The sequence below is a fragment of the Tachypleus tridentatus genome, chromosome 13 (genome assembly GCF_004210375.1).
Source record: "Tachypleus tridentatus isolate NWPU-2018 chromosome 13, ASM421037v1, whole genome shotgun sequence".
Taxonomy (NCBI): Eukaryota; Metazoa; Arthropoda; class Merostomata; order Xiphosura; family Limulidae; genus Tachypleus; species Tachypleus tridentatus.
The window spans coordinates 92,345,715-92,366,321 of record NC_134837.1 but is presented as its reverse complement, the minus strand read 5'-3'; the positions used below and the strand labels follow the sequence as shown (position 1 = coordinate 92,366,321).

Here is a 20,607-nt window from a genome sequence, read left to right as displayed (position 1 = left end):
TCCTCTTTGATAGCTTGACTTCTAGCAATAGAGCAGTTTATTTATCACTAGTCTAAACTTGTTTTTTTCAATTTGCTATTGATTTGGTTCCCGTTTATATTAAACAATTGTATTTTACCCAAGTATACTACATATGGTGTGGTATAAATGAAGTAAGCAACTTCATCTTGATATGTCACTAGCTACTTAAATATTTTATGTTTAAGCCCCAAGAAATGGCTATTACGCAAAATAATTAAAACATAACTGCAATGTAATATATTACAGTTTGTGGAAGTTCTTAAAATAGATGTACAACATTGTAGTGCAAAATTATGTATAAAAGAGTTTTTTTTTTCTATTATTTCAGAGACTTGTACCTAAATGTAGTTAAAATAGTAAAAAAAAATATAGAAATAATGTAGGAATAAATATTGGAAAACTATGATGTATATAATGTGACATTTTAATATGCTTCATAAAATTATATGGTCCTATCAGTGGAGCTTAATAAACCAGACACAGCTAACATACTTTCTTTACAGACAGTTATTGGCTCTATAATAATAATAATAATAATAAAATAAAAAAAACTTGCTGGACATCTATGAGGAATGAAGTGTTTATGCATTCAGTGTAACTTTATAGTAGTTAAACAGTGCAAGTACGTGGAATTGGCACCGGTATGTAAATGTCAAACATAATTCTCTTTTTTAACTTATAAGAAGCAAACCTGTATCCATTTCAATAGATACCAGCAGCACACAAGTCAAACATTTTAAAGTTAGGTAAATCATTATAAGTGAACCAAACACTACTTAATCATCAACTTGTTTAATATTATTATTGTGTAGGCTTCCCAATGAAACCCAAAGCAAATTTGAATATTAACAGACATAATTCCATATGAAATAGGTGTCTTGTGGTATTTAATCTTGGGATAAGTAATTAAATAATGAACAATTATTGGCTTACTTTTTTTGCATGTAAATATCTGTAACATTAGTATAACATATTTTCAATACATTTTACACACAGTCAGTAATAGAATTAAAGAAGGTCAAAGGTTTTAACAAGATATGGTAGTTTTTCAACTAAAACTTTACAAATGAAACTTTTTTCAATAAATTTAAACTGATGAAAAAAATTATAAAATACACAAGTTTAATGTAGTATCTATACAAAAGTCCCCCATTCAGAAAGTGATACGTCTTTGGACTTACAATGCTAAAATTAGGAATTTGATTCTCCTCAGTGGGTATAGCAGATAGCCTGATGTGGTTTTTCTATAAAAAGAATCTACATCTGTATGAAAAAAAAAATGTCAATATGAATAATGCTGTGAAGCTATAAAATGCTTATAAAGTGGACATATAAGACATACAAGCCAAAGTAGAAGAAACAATCAAGGAAACTTTTAATCTATTATTGTTTGTATTATCAGTATTATTATAAGATGTGCAATAACATTCAAACTGTTACTAGAGAAAAACACATGACAAGATAAAAAAAGAACAAAAAAACATCTGGGGTAACCTTGATCTGCACCAAGCAAAAACACAGTTGTAACAGCTATATATGCTCAACTGAAGAGTAGTCCTTCACCTTAGCTTGTCTTCTTTCTGGTTATAGAATTTCAAAGCCCCTATTTACTCGAATGATTTCTCCTAAAAATTATCATTTCAGTCTTGAAGTCTACAGTAGCATGGGTTAGTTTGTTATCAGTTTTAGTGGCCTGTAAGTGAGTTCCACATTTATAAACATTATTTACTCCTCTGCGCTACTAATAGCTGCTACTTTATGTGTAATTGCAGTAGAACTTCCTGCACGTGCCACAGACTCCCACCCATTGCATATGTCTACAAATATTAAGTAACTGTCATTATGCTGTAGCCTTTCATTAGTATGCGTGGCATAACCTCTTGGTGCACTAATATCAATTATCACTAAAATATAATCATAAACAACCTTTTCCTAGGCATTGCCTGTGTTCAGATATGTTTTTTTCTGTGCTTATGTTTGAGTTTCTAGTCATCTTAACCCTGTCATGATGGATCATGGTTCAAAGGCCATGCCATCACATTTGCTGACTTGCATTCAACATTTTATTAAACTACTATTTATGACTTTCAAAATGTTTGGTATCAAATTGTAGATTATAATTGAACTTTTAGTATTATACATTAGTTAATTTTTAAGTTAAAAGTAAATATTAAAAGACACACCTAAATATTAATTTTTGTGTGTCACAAGATACGTTGAATGCATCTCTGTTTCAAATTAGATATTTGTGATGTCAAAATACTAAGTCTGTAGTTTTGTACAAATTAGGAACTGAAACTACCAATAATGACAAACTAGAATATAAAATAAGAACCTCGTATCTTTTCATTTTGCTGAGATATGGCATATATATTGAATCATACACAGTGGCTCTGTTTACCTCTTTCTTGTATATGCCTACTTTAATATATAACATATAGATAACCAATCAACATCTTAGAAAGTCCCCTAGTGGTTTTCTCAGCCATTTTAATGGTTAGAGGAGAACAATTCACTCTTTTACACCAAAATTTCAAGGAGGAAGCTTGCGTATTTAGTGTGGTTGAAATTTCATATTTTTTAGACCTAAATACAGCTTAGTTACTAAGCATCATAAATTAATCATGGAATTATATGGTATCAATATAGTAATTTATGATTTTTGTGGTTATTCAACTGTATGTACATATAAAAGCTAAAAAGATAAATTTTGTTTCATATTTTCTATGTGCAAATTATAGGTTTAGTAACCTGTGTCAAGTAGCATCCATGTACAAAGGTTGTAGCTGGAAGAGATTTTTTTTTTACTTCTTTATGTACTGTTCTGTATTTTAAGAAAAATAAGTTTAATAATTTGTTTCTAAATAGTAATAATCTATATCCATATATAATGTATAATATTTGAAATGTGACTGTATATTACAAAATACTAGTCTACTAAAACACAGCCAAGACAGGGTCATTTTGTAAAGACTAACACTTAATTTTATATTACCGAATATGGTAATATGAGAGCATGTGCACTGTGTCAATGAAAATTCTGTAATGTTAGTTAGGCACAACTGGGAGGTCAATATAATATAAATATATTAATGTATAACATTATGAGACTTAAGCTATTTAGATTAAACATTTTTATTTTTGTGTTATAATCTGTAGTCATTCTAGAATGAAAGGAGCATAATTTGTATTTATTTACTAATATTTTATGGTGATAATGAAGTTGGTGAAATTGATAGACCCCATGTAGTTAGGGCAGAGAAAATAACAAACAATATATGTATAAATTCTTATTGAAAACAATGATTTGAAATGTATTTAGGAGGCTTGAGATTATATAAATAATATTTGAGATTTATATAATGAGGAATAGTTTTTAATCATGAATGTAAATTTGCACTCAGACTAGTAACAAAGCAAAGTGTATATATTCACGAACAAATCTTTAGTAAAAATACTTCATTAAAAAAAATGATTTTTTGTGTACAAAAACTTTGCAATATTTTCTAAAAGTCTACCAAATGTTTTGAAGATATACTATAACTTTTGATGCAGTATGTGTAAATACTTAACATGTGTAAATGTGTATACAAACATGTATATTATACCAAGCCAGTAGCAAAGGAATTAATAGCTGTTTTTTATTCTTTAGTGCAACATTGTCTTTGTCCTTTTAGCATTTCTGTTCTGTCTGTTTGCAACTCTTACTGTTATCAGTCATTTCCTTTTGCTCTCTATCAATGGTATGGGTTATCTGCCACTATTGTCTTCTCTATCACTCTTTTCAGCAAGCTTGAGGTACTCCTCTGTATTTTACTTCCTTCTTAATCTGGCTTTTCATCTAGGTCCTGTCTGTTTCTTATGGGTGAATATGAAGATTTGTCCATTACAGTATTTCTTAAGCAGTTCCTGGTGGATATGCTCGGGTTTATAGAACTTAAATTTAATGTGGGATACAGAAGAGAGCCCCGTTCTCCCTCTGTCTGTTGTTACAATATCTCATTTAAGTATTTCACAGAGGCTAGATGACTTAATGTGTAACCACACTATGTCTTTCATTTTCCATCCTTCTTTGTAACATGTATCCACTGGTACTGAATTTATCCAACATCTTTTACTGTAAATCTCTTTGTCAATATAATGTATGAATGAATAAATATCAACAAATGTTTTTCAGGCACATTGTGCTATTGTATATTACATGAAAAGTAAAAAACAAAATAAAAGTTGTTTGACACAGTGAAAATTAAAATATTTATTATAATTTACAGCCAACTAGTTTCAGTTGCATAGTTTCCATTGTCAGGATTAATATCTACAGTGTTGGATTCAAACATATTAAACTGTAAATGTTAATGGGTGAATTTATTTTATAAAACAAGATAATGAAGAAAAGGGTTTGAAAGTAAATTGTATTTGCATAATTAAAAATAGATGTTTATGTGTGAATAGAGACAACAGGCCAATTAACATGTCCCATTGGAATACTTATTTAACTTAAGCAAATACTTTCTTTTAAGTTTCTTTCTATATCTGTTTGTGCATTTCATAATATCTATACATTTTTCTAGTCAAAATTACCATAAAAGTTTCCAAAATGTTCAACTAATGTAAAGGATGTATTGATGCCATGTTTTATGCCATGCTGGTGTTCTCTCCATCCTGTTTTTAATTTCTTTTTCATTTATCTTGTATATATTTTCTTACAACTCCAACTGTTTTGTAAAATTCCATTTTCATTTTCAGTCTTTTTTTAATCTTTGAGTGTTTATAAATGGTTGAAAATTTGTTTAGTGGGATGAACACTACTTTATAAAATTCTAATTAGTAACCTTCAGTAACCTTTTCCAAAATCCCAGAAAACAATGGTGTGCTAATGAACATATTTTGAGATTTTTATAATGGTGTTAATTGAGTGTATATCATTTGTAGATGTTTGTTGTTCATTTTTTGGAAAGCTGTGTGGACAATTACAGGGTCATAACTCTGGCTACTGCTGTTGCTTTCAAAAACATTTTTCCATTGTTTATATTTGTACTGTTAGAATATATATTAATGGCACACGAAGCACACTTGTAAAAAGTGCTTAGTTTTTGACTTAAAGGGTGGTTAAAGTTATTATGTGAAGGTAAAAGGTTTTTGAAATATAATAAATTTTAATTTTTTTCTGTTTTTTAGTGAGAATGTTCAAGAAGACCAGTTCATGTTCATTATAATCCATATTCAATCCAATTCCTTCATTATTATACTTAAATAACTCCTTAAGGGTTTCACTGTTGTGTCGCCACATCGTGAAGGTGTCATCTACATATCTTCTATATCCTACAGGTTTTACTTTAGTAAAGCTTTTGTAACTGGTTATGGTAATTGTCCAACACCAGCCGACTGTAAGAAGTAATCAGTATTTTACTTTTCATTGTACCAACAAATGCTGATTTTTGTTTTTTTTACTGTGAATAGCAGCAATTTCAGTAATAGGTATTTCTTGATTGAGAAGAAAGTTGAGGTCTAACAGCAAATGTAACTTACTTACAGTTTTGTGGAACTTTTATCATTTACTTGTTCTCTTCCTTTCATTATTTTAGAAAGAAGCTCATCTTTTAAATTGATCTGTCTGTTGCAGGTCTATTTTACGTAAAAACTATGAACTAATTATGAACTAAAAGGTAGATATTTCTAAGGTTTAGTTCTTTGCCTTTGGATTAAAGTGACTAATTTCCTGTTTAATAATTTGCTCAACACTTTTTAATGAGATGAGATTGTATACATACATATATGAGAGAACAATTAATAATTCATACTTTATTAGAGAACTGAACTACACTAGTGAGGTTGCTGTTATGTCTATTGCTCAAAAGTTATAAATATCTGTTTGATTTATTTTATAACCTGCCTTTACCGTGTTTTTCTGTCTTTTATTCTAATTGTATAATTTTTATTCTGTATGTTTATTATTGGCTTTTGGATTTTCAGAAACTGTGAAACAATGATGCATTTAATTAAAGGAAATATGGGAACAGGAATTCTGGCTATGCCTGAAGCTTTCTCTAATGCTGGTATACTGGTAGGTCTTAAATTTAGTATATATGTATATATTTTGATGTGCAAATGTAGTTTCTCCACATGTTTCAAAAATAAAATATTGTATAGTTTTATACAAAAGCGTGCATAAATTCACACAAGAAATGTATAGAAAAAATAAATACATATGTAGTGGATAAAATATTGTTATGGGATAACTGTTTATGATAAAATTTAATAATTTGATAGTCCACCTCTTAAAAATGGATTTCTAAACTTTTAAATTATGAAATTGTTTCAAATTTATTATGAAGTTAAATAACAATGGGTTTTATACTTACATCTATGTGGATGTTGTTATCTGCAACTAGCATTTTTTTGTTGTTGTTTATTTTGAACAAAAAACACAGTGTTTCATCTTTTTTACTTATATTTTACCAACACTTAGTATGTGAACTATAGTTTTAGGAACATGAAGATTTACAGACTTAACTATACTGAAGTTCAATTTCCTGCAATGGCCCAAAATGGCATTACTTTAAGAATATAAAAAGAATATAAAAATTATACATCTATATTAGAAAAATAATGACATGTATTGCTATGGATATAGTTAGAAAATTATTTAAGGGCAAATACCATATCTTAAAAAAAAAGTTTTGCATCCCATTAAATTCAGATCAAAATAACCAAATTATAATAAGTAGATGAATATTGTACATGTAACATTCTCTTATTCTCATTAACAATTTTAGAAGTAAAAGGAAGTTGTTAGTAAAAACCTCACAAAAATTTGACTTACTTAATTTTCAATAAAGACAAAGTCCTGACAATCTTTTTGGTCTTTTTGACAATGGTTATTGGCATATTAAATATATAAAACATATGTTTTAAATAGTCACATTTCCATGGTATTAAGTTTCCTGGTAGGATGATGGTAAGTTTATAGACTTACTGCATTAGTCTGGTGTTCAGTTTTCTATAGTGGCCCAAAGTGGTTTGGCTTTCAAAAAACAACAACAATTAATCAATTATATATTTGTATCAAATGAATAATTAACAATGTGACAAATAGCTTTACATGCTCCAGAAACTGAACCACTTGCATTGAATAATTTTCAATTTTTCTCACTCAGTAGATAACTAACATTTTTATTATTACTTACCTTGTTTTTTACTGTTAATAGAATTCTTATAATAAAAGAGAAAAAAATATGTTAAATTAACAGTTTTATTTACCATATAAATATTAGTAGCATCCAATATCTATAGAAAATTTGTTTTATAGGACAAAACAGCATCCAAACTCCTTTAATCATTTTATTGTACCCTGACATAATGCAATAACTGATTCATCTCTTTTTAAACCATGAGATTTTTGAATGACTGGTTTGAAAGCATTGTATGTTATTATAGTTTTGGTTGTATTTGGTTTTGATTGCTTATTTTGCATGGAGCTTATTATTTTTAAACATTATGTGAATTTAGGTGGGGTCCTTAGGAATACCTATAATGGGCTTAATCTGTATCCACTGTATGCACATTTTAGTAGCATGTAGTCGAAGACTCTCTAAAAAGTAAGTATTCTAAAAGCAACTTGAAACATATCTCTCACAGTTATATTTTTGTGTGTAAGATAAACCTGATTAGTTTCAACTCTCTCATTTAGCCATGCTTTATATTGTGAGGAAACTTCAAAATTTATTCTGATTAGGATTATACATATTTAAAATACAGTATTACAGATTATAATCTTTAAAAACATGGTACTTTTAATTATCTAACAGTTAATAACATCATTAATGGAGATGTGCCTGTTTGTATAAAAAGTATTGGAAAATTGGCAGGAGCTCTCATTTACAGTTTTTCTTTTGATTGTAGGATTAATGTGGTTAAAAATAATTTTGTTGTCCTGCATCCTCATTGAAATTTTAAGAAATATTAATCTTCTAGAGAAATATAACAATAAAAAGAAACCTTTAATTGGTTTAGTTTAGCCTAAGATTGGTCTAACCATTCTTTGCAGAAGTTTTTTTACCTTGGAAGTTGTGGTGTAGGGCAATAGTGCATGATCATGGCCATTGCATTGAAGATTGATAAATAGTCCCTAGGGCAGTGTGGGACATGGTTGTATTATTCTTGTAATAATGTGATTAATTTTCAAGATATATAATGCCATGCACTTTTATATTTTTTTTAGTAAGGTATAAAGTACATTGAATAAAATGATTTATTAAAATTTTGTAATGTTTTAAGGTTTCTTGTATATAGCTTGTACCCACTGTACTTCAAAATGTATTCTGATCAGGATAATATGAATGTGTGTGTGTGTGTTTATTCAAAATATTTTTTGAAAGTTTATTGATTTTAAGTGAAAGAATTATTTCTGCATTGTTACTGAATGTTTTGTAATTTTTGTTTTTTCTGCTAGATTTTCAAACATTTGAAAACAGCATGAGGTGAAGAGATTTTTTCCTTTTTTTTCTTGTATAATCTTCATAATTTTCTTTTACTGTAAAAAAAAATAAAAACTCCAAGTGTTCAAACTTAATGAAAGAGAACTAAACTATGATTAATTTTAAATGTATTTCTCTGTAATATAGAATTGGATGCCAGTCCTTGAGCTACTCCAGAGTAGCATTGTATGCCTTTATGTATGGACCAGAACCTCTACCAAAGTTTGCTCGTATTGCTAGGTAATTTTTTAAATGTTTTAGCATGCTTATGTGACTTGAATTCATGTTTGATTGGTCTGGTATGAAAACATAGTTGAACGTGAAGTGTATTTTTGTAATTAGAGAATTTTTATATATATAGTTGAAGTATTTGAATACAATTAGTAAGACAAATATGTGCATTGTCATATTTGTTTTTTGTTAGTTTTTACAGTTTTTGGAATTAAATTTATACTCCATTAATGTGCAGAATTTGTACTTAGAATAAAGACTATGCAGAGCTTAATATATTTTAATGTTTGTTCAGATAAGCTTGTTATATTAGAATTATTTTAGATTATATATTTACTTGCTTTTTCAAATTTTCATTTTTGATATTAGAAAATATCATAATTAATACATGACAAGTGATATTTTGCATGCACGGTTTTTAAGTACAAAAGTAATTTATTCAATGTATCTAAGAACCCAGAAGGTAATTAGATTGGTTGAACGTTACTGACACTGATAGAAGTTACTAAAGGAAAATTGGCACACTACATGTGCTTGTGCTTTTTTATTAGCATGTCTCAACTAGACATAAATAATGGCAGGAGTTCTTGTGTGTCACTACATAACCACTATCAACTGGAGTTATTTGCTTTCTCTGCCACTTTTTCTTGTGTGCGTGATGACAGTTTGTCTAGACAATCAAACGAGTATTGTCGATATCAGCCATCTACTGGTCACAGCTGGGAACATTTAGTGATGGATATCCTGTTCTTGTAGATAGCTGTTAGGTCTTTTTATGTCACCAATAATCAGAAGACACACCAAGAACTTTTAGTTACTCATGCATTCATGGCACACGTTTTTGAAACCCTAATACAGCCTCATGTATTACCACATATGTATGTTTTGTCTGTATTTTTCAGTTGATACTTTGTTCAAGAGTACTTTATCAAAACAGAGATAGCAATGATTTTTAATGATCATTACATAAAGTGTTTTTATAACTGCAGACAATAATTCAAGCTCAGTGACAAGGTTATTTATACCTTGGTGTAGTTTATTTCAAGTTTACCAAACAGAAAATTGTATAAGAAAGGAATTTTGCAGTTTTCTGTGTGAAGTTTTATGCATAATTTAGAGAAATACAGTGGTTGCAATATGTACAATCTCAAGTAAGTTATAGCTGCTTATTAAAATAAGAATAATTAAAAAACAAGTGCATATGAATTACTTGAAAAATAACGAGAGTTTTTTTGTACATTCATGATTTCAGAAAAACCACAGGTTCAAAACGTCTTGGTATGAATGAATAAAACTATAACCTGAGTGCTTTTGAAACAGATAGCCTCTGAAGAAAAAAGGTCCAACTCCTTTAAAAAAATATAAAAAAAAGCTTGGATAAAAGGGTTTTTAATCATTTTGTGCACATTGTTTATGCATTCCTTCAAGATAGAAAAACTTATGTTAAGTGGAATGTTTTTAAGTTATGTCTTATTTATTGGTTTTTCATTTATAAAAGTAATCACAATAGAAAATGTTATTTAAGTAATCTGGCCCAGTAGACATGAATAATTGTATTCTGATGTGCTTTCAACATTTATATTACTACTAACATATTTTGCAAAAAAACAACTTTCACAAACCTCTCATCACGCATTTTAAATAAATAATTTGAAGAGTATATATGTAAAAACGGCTGGTTTCGGTTGAGAAAATATTTTATCCACAGGAGCGAACAATGTTTCGACTTTCTTCAGTCATTGTCAGGTTCACAAAGAAAGAAAGAAGTAACTGACCAACAGCTGACCACATGTTTGAAGGGGGTTCTTGTGAACCTGACGATGACCAAAGAAGGTCTAAATGTTGTTCACTCCTCTGGATAAAAGATTTTCTCAACCCAAACCAGCCGTTTTTGCTTATATATTTTTCTCTACAAGTGGGTTTTCTCATTATCACTAATTGGAAGAGTATTTTATAAACTGTTTAAAATAACAGGAAGCTACACACTAGCAAAAAAAAAGTTAATTCTAAAGAAACAAAGTCTTACATAATGTATTTTTACATACTTTTTAATTTTTACGTGTAATTAATAGGAAAGGGGATAAAAATGTGCCCCTCTATTTCTGCCACTGAGTAAGAGGGTAAACATTAGATTACTATATTTTCATTTTCATTGTTGATGAACAGATATTTATGCATTTTAAGATTGTTTTAGACTTCTTTTTTTATCCATTTTTCAGAAAAACAATAAATGTGTTTCTGTTATTGACTCAATTTGGATTTTGTTGTGTTTACTTCCTCTTTGTAGCAACTAATATTCAAAAGGTTAGTAGAAAAAACAAACTATAAATTTTTTGTTTATATTTTTCTGATAGGCACGATATAAGGGCTAGTTATACTGTGTTTTATGTGCGAGAAGTATGAAATTATTCAAGTTTTTTGCTAAATTTAGTTTCATTTAAGGTGTATACAGTTTATAGACCAATTAAACATATTTTTGAAACCATAAAATTATTAATAAATTAATATTCTATGCATAATAACATTATGTATATATGAACTGAATAGACTATGAGAGGTAAATTGAATCTAATTTTTTATATCTGTAGTTTATATGATGTCATGTCACATTGCAATAAGACTAATAAATTGTATGATCAATTTTTGTATTGTATAGGTTTATAGTAAGATGTTATGAGATAATTTCATCTGCACACTTTACAAAATTGCTTTCTCATGTGATACCAGCTCACCAGGTTGGCTGGGCTTACACGAAACAATTCCTCAACCAAAACACTACTTTGTATTAATCTTATATGTGGATGAAATTCTGTAAATACTGCTCTTACTGGAAAACTATACAAGATTAGTAAAGAAGGAGGTGATAAAAAATTGCTTTACTGTAATGTATTATCACCTGTTTTTCTGAACTACAGGGCCTGCTTTACCAGTAAGTATTAAACATCAAAACCTTTGACTCCTAAAAAACTGAGGTAAATTGCATTTTGAAAGAGGCTTTGTTAGTTTTAAATCCAGCTGAAATGATCAATTCAGACAGTGTTGTGCAACATGCAGAATGTGCAGTTGAAATACTGTTGTAATTTGTTTACTGGAAACACCTATAGGGCCAGTTAAGAAGTAATGAAACTCATCATTGGTCTTACTGTGATGTAACATCATCTTAGTTTGCTAACCTATCCATTATACACTGAATACTTGTTTGTTTATCTAATAAATGAAAATAGAAATCTTAAAAAAGAAATTACTGTTTATTAGTGGCTTTTAACACTTTAACAAATTGATATCTAAAAAGTAGAATATTTAACATATGGTAATAATTTTTAACACATACATGAGACAAATCATGATGAGTTTTTATACTTTTGAATATATTTTCTAACTTTTCCTGAACTTAAACAAACATGTGTATCTGGTGAGTAAAACAACTAATTTAAATGTTGAAAAAACTTAATTAGATGTGAAATATTATATTTGAACCCCCAACATACAGAAAGGCATCTTGAATAGCCATTGTACAATATTAAATGCACAAATGTTTCTTGTTTTATGTAGTTAGTCTGTGGCTGGGCTGACAGAGATCCCATTGGTATTTATGGGTATCTTACCATCATTTTGCCATTTATGGTTTTCTTCAATTTCATCAAAAGTCTGAGAACTCTAGCAGTGGTTTCCACAATTGCTAATATTTTGCAAAGTTTGGGTATCTGCATTATATTTTACAACCTGTTTCATCAGTTACCTTCTACTTCATCAAGGCCATTGTCAATGCCAATCGCAACACTTCCACTATACTTTGGAACTGCTATGTATGCATTTGAAGGTATAGGCATTGTAAGTGTATTATTTTCTGTAAATCAATAATAATTAAAACTAATTACTGAATTTGTAGATATTTATTAAATGGTTTATCTTCATTAAGTTTTCAAATAACATATAAATATATAATCCAAGTAAATGTCACTCGGTATATACTGGCATATATGTTAAGTGAGTGTAGCAGTTAATTAACTTTTGTATTCTCTTCTTTGCCCCCCGCTAGTACAGCGGTATGTCTCCGGATTTACAACGCTACAATCAGGGGTTCGATTCACCTCGGTGGGTTGAGCAGATAGCCCTTTGTGGCTTTGCTATGCGAAAAAAACACACAATTCTCTTCTTGAGGAATAAACATACGTACATATTAAAGCTAAATGTTATAAAATATATTTGAATTTTGTACATACAAAAAGACATAGAAATTTGTCAATATGTTATACATGTGTAATTCTAGATTTAAATTTGACATTTTGCTCTTAAGTAGGAAACTAGACAATACTTCAGTGTTGAAAGTATGTTAATATTTAAAAGTTTTACTATTATATTGTGTCAGTGTTATTTGATCTTCTCTAGGGACAAAGTTATTAACTCTATCAACACAGGGTCAGTCTACATTACAGACCACATGACCAATTTGTACTCGTTTAAAGTCTTTTTACATTGGGCATTTGGAAAACTAAGGTATTTACTGGACATTTCAAAGCTCTAGAGAGAGAGAGAAAACACTGACAGTATGGTTGCTTTTATGAATGAGTTGTATTATATACAAAAGAATACATAACGTGGCATGCAGTTGCAGTTAGTGAGGATGTCCTTGTAAGTAATGTTTTTAATGGTTTTTAAATTAAAATAATGTCATATCATTAACATACTGTTGAAACCCATTTTAGGTGAGCACCAAAAAGAGGCCAATATTGCATTCTTTAATTGAGGCTCTCTTGTTAGCATGTCTGAGACTGGAAAGTTAGTTTATTTTTTATACTAATGCCAGTAGTAGTGGGATTACAGTGGTACTATTCTACTTACAGGACAGGCTAAAACTTTTAATCATGTATAATATAGTTGTATTGTAATGGCTTCTGATTTCAAAACTGCAACAAACAAAGATCTGCTTGAAGTTCTATTATTTGTCAAACATTACAACTACTACTTGTATGGAAGATAGTTCACCATTTGTATGTGTCATTATAATCATTCAATAACTGAAGAAAATTTTCACATACTTAATAACTGGTGCAGGAGTGTACCTTTGTACTCCCTAGATCTTTTATGCAGGATATAATTTAGACTTTGTACAATACAAGAACTGGAAACCACTAGCAAGTTTCCTACAGTTGTGTTAACATGCAGAAGTGTTTCTGGTCAAATTCGGGTACCTTGTTTTTGCATTATTTGTTCACAAGTGTAAGTGAAAATGTGATTTTTATGGTACAGTCTAAGTACAAAAAATAAATACACATATATGGTTAGGAATTTTTTCTGTGACTGTTAGTGACATTATTAGCTTCTTATTGGTGACTGTTAGGCATTCTGTTCAATAATTCTGCAACTTTACATTCCATATTCAGGGTCATTGGATATGTCAGATGACAGATAGGATTTTTATAAATTTTTACAAGTGTTAAAATATTAGAGAAAAAATTTACAGATTGAGTGATGGTAGCTTGCTTTAGTTGGACATAACATGTCCATTGTTGTTGCTGAATTAAAAGCAGTATTGCCTTACCTTGATTTACAACACTTCAAATAGAGGGAGATGAATGGTGAAGTATCAATACTAAGGCAGGGGAAACTTTATAAATAATCTATTTTGGAAATTTGTAATAACTGTGTATCATATTTTATTTTGCATAACATGATTGTTTTCTGAAGTGTCTTTAAAGCAGCTTTATTTGATTAACTAAGCAGCCTAGTTTGTTTTCTGCTGTTTTGCTGGGTATGCAGTGTATAAAATTTTTATAGATGGTTTATACTATAGGTCCTTCCAATAGAAAATGAAATGAGAACACCTAAAGCATTTGGAGGTTGGACAGGAGTCTTAAACACTGGGATGGTTATTGTTGCATGTATTTATACTGCTATGGGATTCTTTGGTTTCTTGAAATTTGGCAGTTCTGTTGAAGGAAGTATAACACTGTCTCTTCCTGTAGAACCGTAAGTATTAAAATTTTATTGAACTTAACTTGAGATAGGTATGTTTGGAATAATGAAAAGTAACCTATATTTAAATATTCTGCAGTTTTTAAATATCAGCTAATTTTATGTTCACAAACTTGTTTACATTGTAGTAACAAAATTATTATATGGCTATACTTTGAACATGTAATGGCCTGTCTTGCATGCTCAGCTTCTTAACTGAATGATTCAAACTCATGTACAGAAGTAAAGGAGTAGTTTTGTAAATGAATTTGAAAAAAACAAACTATAATGGCATTTTATTATATATGCTACACATCATGTAAATAATGAAGTTTAACACTTTTTATACTGTTATCACACCAATGGTCCCACATTTCCCTAGACCACTCTCTGTGCCCTTATATAGATTTTTTTTTTATCAGGGTATATCAGTCTACAAAAACAGTACTGTGACAATTTTCAGACCATCTCATACCCTTGAATACTGTGATGTGTACTATTCTTTCATCTATGTTGTCAGTAAGTTGTTTTAGAGTATACTAGTATCTATTTGACAGTTGTATACCATCCAAACTGACAAGACATTTTGTGTAGAATTAACGTATTTGTTTTAGTATGTAAGGTACATTCCATCATAAGAAAATATATGGTGATCATGTCAATCAGTTATTTTGACCAGGATCATGTGTATTTTTCATGAATTTGCCTTTCTCTGAGAAAAATTGTAACAGACCTTAAAATTTCACTCAAAAATATATTGAATTAAATTTGAAAACACTTCCTAGAAATAAGTTGGAATGTGATTTTTTTTTCATAATTATACTTAAATACTAAAATAGTAGTACTTGAAAAATATAGTTGAATGAGTTCTAAGTGAAATAGACTTTTACAAAAAATTGATTGAATAACAGATGTTATACAAGGTGCATTAAATAATAATAAATATTCATTAAATAGTTAAATAAATATAGTTTATGTATCAGTTTAACCTTATGTGTACTGATCTTATTCAAGAAGTTAATGCTTCCAAATGATGTTTGTTGTTTGAAATGAAAAACTGATTTATGTTCGGGACAACCAAAAGACTTTCTGTATCCACTACTGCATATTGCCACAAAGAAATACATCAGTTCTTCATATTATGTACAGCAGGATCTTTACATTACAGTGCATTATTTGGTTAGTTTTAGCTGGATTTGAATTATGATGCTACTTTATTCATGCCTTGTTTCCTGTGAGATATGACTTTTATTTTCTAAATATTATTTCCTATACATAGAAAAACAAAATTAAACATTTTTAAATCATAGTTTAAACTTTTTGTGACATTTGGTTTGTGACACATGGCCAATAAATGTCTTGTTTTCTATTTTCAGGTGTTGTTTATTTAAGGTTACATATATTTTAATAGTTTTCAGGTATCTGTTGATGTAATATGAATTATAAGTGCACTGTCCCATTTTCTTTTTGATCTTTTATTAATTTAGTAATTTATGATGTGGGTAAAGAAAGTAAGACTCCTTTTCTCATAAGCTCCTCACAAGTCTGCACTTATTTGTATACACACAACACACATATTGATACAAGGTTTGTTCCATACAAATTAGATACATGTTAATAAGTTTATAATGTGCTCTTGGTTTCGGTTACTTACTGTTAATTGGTTTTGATATTTTTCATAGGTTGTACGATGTAGTGCGTATAATGTTTTCAACTGCCATCTTCCTTTCTTATGCACTGCAGTTCTATGTACCTGTGCAATTTATTTGGCCTTATATTCAGAAAAAGGGGGAACTATCCAAGAGGTTGTCATCAACACAAGAAAAAATACTAGAGTACGCTTTGAGAGCTGCTCTTGTAACCATAACATGTAAGATTTTTTCTTCTTACGTCTGTGTATGTATGTATGTATATATACTTAAGTACTTTCCTTTTGGTACCAAACATACAAATTCATGTACCTTGTCATCTTCAAGTGGCACCATTTAATTAAAGCTTTATATCAATAAAGTAATGTGTAAAAGGTGTGAGTGTGTGTATTGTTCTTAGAAATGAATCAGAATAAATATTTAATATTTGAGAAAAAGCATTTTGTAGTGATCAGTCATAGGTGCAGCTATTAGATTATTAAACTACAACAATATACGACATTTACTAAAATTTATTTGCACCAAGCTCTCAGGAACACTTTAGTCATGTCTCATGTGAACAGTATTTCTTATCTTTTATGTTTCTGTTTTTATAATGACTCTATTATATCATAATAAATATGTTTACCATACTTTCATTCTTGGGGTTATTCTTGCTAATACATTGATATAGCACTTCTAAAGAAATAGAATGACGTTGTATTATTGAAACATTTTCTTGACTATATGACATTGTATATATAATTTTGCTTAATAAAAAGTAGTAGTAATAATAGAGTTCTTAGTATATATAAATATGAAAAGTATATTTATACATATAAACACTTATTCTGGTTAAACTGTTAACCTGTACATATTAGGAAGATAGTCCTTATAAAAAAAATTTATTTTAAATTTTCACAGTTCTTAAGTCCAGTACAGATATGTAATCACTGTAACTGAAAACAGATTAATTAGTATCTTCAAACAACAGTACAATTACAGTAATAACTGTCTGCACAATTATTTGAATTTTGGCTTTTCAAAAGGAAATTCAGGATTGTAGTTCAAAGTTTGAGAACTTGAAGTGATACAGGTCTTAAATATCCAAAAGGATATCTCACTATTGTACTTTGTAATACTTTGACTGTCAGTTTTTGTTGAAGTGTAAGTGGTTTAGTGTTCATGTTTCATATAACTATTGTGGTTTTTTTTTAATTTCACATAGAAAAAAAATATTTTGGTACTTGTCATTGTGAATTCTCAAGTGATAATAATTTGTAATGGTGATGATGTAATTAACATGGGACATGTAGCTACTGAAAACTTGCCTTTGGAAGGCATGACAGCCATTGTTGAATGGGCTGTGGACTCCATGTACAGTGAGTTTACTCCTACCATTCAACTTGTTGATGTTACCTCTCCCCAGTTTGAGCATGACCAGGATGTTGATGGTTTTGAGTGGCTATTTCATCCATCAAGAATAGTTCTAGACACAGCTTTATGTGAGACAATTTTGTAGGTATGTTATTTTATTTCCCATTCCCCCATGTCTTTCAATGAATTCCTCCTGTGCTTTACCACATCAAACTCGTACTCAAGATTATATAGCTTCCCTTTTTTACCCAGTTCTTAACCACACCAAACCCCCATACTGAAGATTACTTCCCATATTTACTCCATACTAGGATCCATGCATACTTTTTTCTTGAACAACTGCACACCTGTACTAACATGTCTTGTCCTTTTTATTTAATTGACTCTTTTGTCCTGGCTTAGAGTCATTCTTCATTTCTGTTCATTCATTTCCATTCATTGAAATCTCTTTTATCTGCCTGATGGTAAACCTCTTAACTCCTGTTTTCCTTTCTAGTGCCTAATTTTTACACTTTTGTCTCTTTCTTACCACTCTCCAATGTTAATTCTTGTGTTTATTTTATTCCTGAGGTTCTTTATCATTCTTTTAATGAGTTTTTTGGACAGGCTCTTTTTGTTCTTTTCACCAAGTCAGTTCAGACTACTTCATCTACTCTGACATGATGATCAAGAGGCTTTTTAAAGGGACAAGGATTAGATACACTGCTGACCAAAATCTTAGTTTTAAACTAAACTATCATGGAGAAGTGGATTATTATTTTAGGACAACACTCATAAATAGTAAAAGGAACTTTATTCAAAAATAAATGTTGGCAAAATCCTGACTATAAATACCAAGAAAGATACAAGAGTAAATAAAAGCTAATTTGGCATTTGATATACACTGCTGGCCAAAATCTTAAGGCCAATAAATGTAAAGAAGAAATATGGATTTTCCGTTGTTAGATTCAACCATTTATTTTAGTAGAGCTTTGAAAGATGAAAATAAGAAAAGGGAAAATAAAAATAAAAAACGTTTTTAGCATTTAACAGGGAAAATGTGAACACTATGAAATTAGCCTAAATACTAGCTGGTCAAAAGTTTAAGACCATACCAAAAAGAAGTCCGAAACAGGATAGGAAATGCCCAACAAGACGTCTCAGTAGTGAGTAGCATGGTCAATATAGGCGTTTGCAGAAGGCTGGCTGGAATGTTATTCCAAGTGGTGAAGGTGGCTTCACGAAGATCATGCATTGTTTGGAATTGATGTCCATTTCTATAGACATCCATTTTCATTCACCCCCAAACATTTTCAGTGGGGTTCAGTTCGGGCAAACACACTGGATGGTCCAAAAGAATCACATAATTTGCCATTAAAAAGTCCTTTGTCCTGCAGGCATTGTGGATTGCAGTGTTGTCCTGCTGAAAGATCCAGTCATTTCCACACAAGTGAGGGCCTTCAGTCAATAAGGATGCTCTCTCCAACATGCCAATGTAGCCAGCTGCTGTTTGATGCTCCTCTATAACCTGAAGCTCCACTGTTCCATGGAAGGAGTTAGCACCCCAAGATCATCATGGAACCTCCTCCACTTTGTCGTGTAGAATATGTCTATGGTGGGATATCCTTATCATGCCAGTAACGTTGGAAACCATCTGGACCATCCAGGTTAATTTTTTTTTCAACAGAGAACAAAATCTTCGTCCACTTTTCTATGTCCCATGTTTGGTGCTTCTCAGCAAAGTTTAACTGAGCTGTTTCTGGTGTGGAAGGAGAAGTAGCCTTTGAAGACGTTTATGGTTTTTAAAGTCTTTCTCTCGTAGATGCCATCTTATTGTTCTTGAGCTGCATTCTACGTTCATAAGGGTTTTAATCTGGTTTATTGATTGGCTGGTGTCGAATCCTTCTGTCAAATTTGCAAGAGCAGTTTTACTACACCCAATCTCACCAGTGATGGCATGTTCAGAGAGACCTTGCTTTTGCAGCTCGACAATTCTCTCATGTTAAAACTCTGTCAACTTTTTAGCCTTTGCCATGTTTTTACCCAATGTAACACAGGAGATGTCAGTGGGAGATGTTGACAACGCTAATGCTTGAACACAAATGACTAAATTTTGTTACTTGTTTACCGATTAATGCTTTGTTTCAGTATGGTCTTCAACTTTTGACCAGCTAGTATTTAGGCTAATTTCATAGTGTTCACATTTTCCCTATTAAATGCTAAAAAAGTTTATTTTTATTTTACCTTTTCTTATTTTCATCTTTCGAAGCTCTACTTAAATAAGTGGTTTAGTCTAACAATGCAGAATGCATATTTGTTCTTTTTGTTCATTGGTCTTAAGATTTTGGCCAACAGTGTATAATGATGTTTCTGTTTGAACATTATTTGTAAACTTACTTACACAGTAAAAGTTACAACTGTTTACAAGTGTTATGGAAGAAATAAACTAATTTCTTATCATTACATGTACTGGACTTGTAAATATTTCATCACATAATTTAAAAGAATGAGAAAACAGTTTTACAACAATACAAAAATTAAACTACTGTTTTTATTATTGTTTTACTTATTTAATGCTCTATCTTATTACATTGTTGTACTTTCTGCTTGTTCTCTAAAGTAGTTTGGAAATAAAAGATGTCTTAGTTTTTAACAAAACTCTCCCAAGAAATACAGTTTTGTGATAGTGTAAAAGCACTTTTGATAGAAATATAGCAGAAAACAATTGACCATTGTTGACCATTTCAATGATGAAACATAGTTAGAATAATAATTTTGAAGCATAAGTTAAATATTAGTTAAATTATTACTAAATTGCTTACCATTTTTATAATCATATTTTTCTACTTTATGCTCAATTTTTTCATAATTGTTCAAGACAACATGAAGAATTGTGAATTCAATTTTTATGAGTTATTAAATTTAAACTTTGAATTCAT

General features: G+C 29.9%; 1 protein-coding gene across 8 annotated transcripts in view; it reads left to right on the top strand.

Annotated features, from left to right (window-relative positions):
* The window catches only part of LOC143238623 (proton-coupled amino acid transporter 2-like), a 56,131-nt gene that overhangs the window by 24,670 nt on the left and 10,854 nt on the right, over nt 1–20,607 (top strand). For 7 of the 8 annotated variants that reach the window (XM_076479004.1, XM_076479005.1, XM_076479001.1 and 4 more), the window contains 7 exons: nt 5,995–6,085; nt 7,531–7,619; nt 8,646–8,738; nt 10,949–11,033; nt 12,282–12,560; nt 14,524–14,699; nt 16,367–16,554. In XM_076479004.1, the coding sequence (XP_076335119.1) occupies nt 5,995–6,085; nt 7,531–7,619; nt 8,646–8,738; nt 10,949–11,033; nt 12,282–12,560; nt 14,524–14,699; nt 16,367–16,554 (1,001 nt within the window). Of the gene's footprint in view, nt 1–5,994; nt 6,086–7,530; nt 7,620–8,645; nt 8,739–10,948; nt 11,034–12,281; nt 12,561–14,523; nt 14,700–16,366; nt 16,555–17,628; nt 17,835–20,607 lie in introns of all 8 variants that reach the window. The other variant, XR_013020673.1, reaches the window with a different exon arrangement.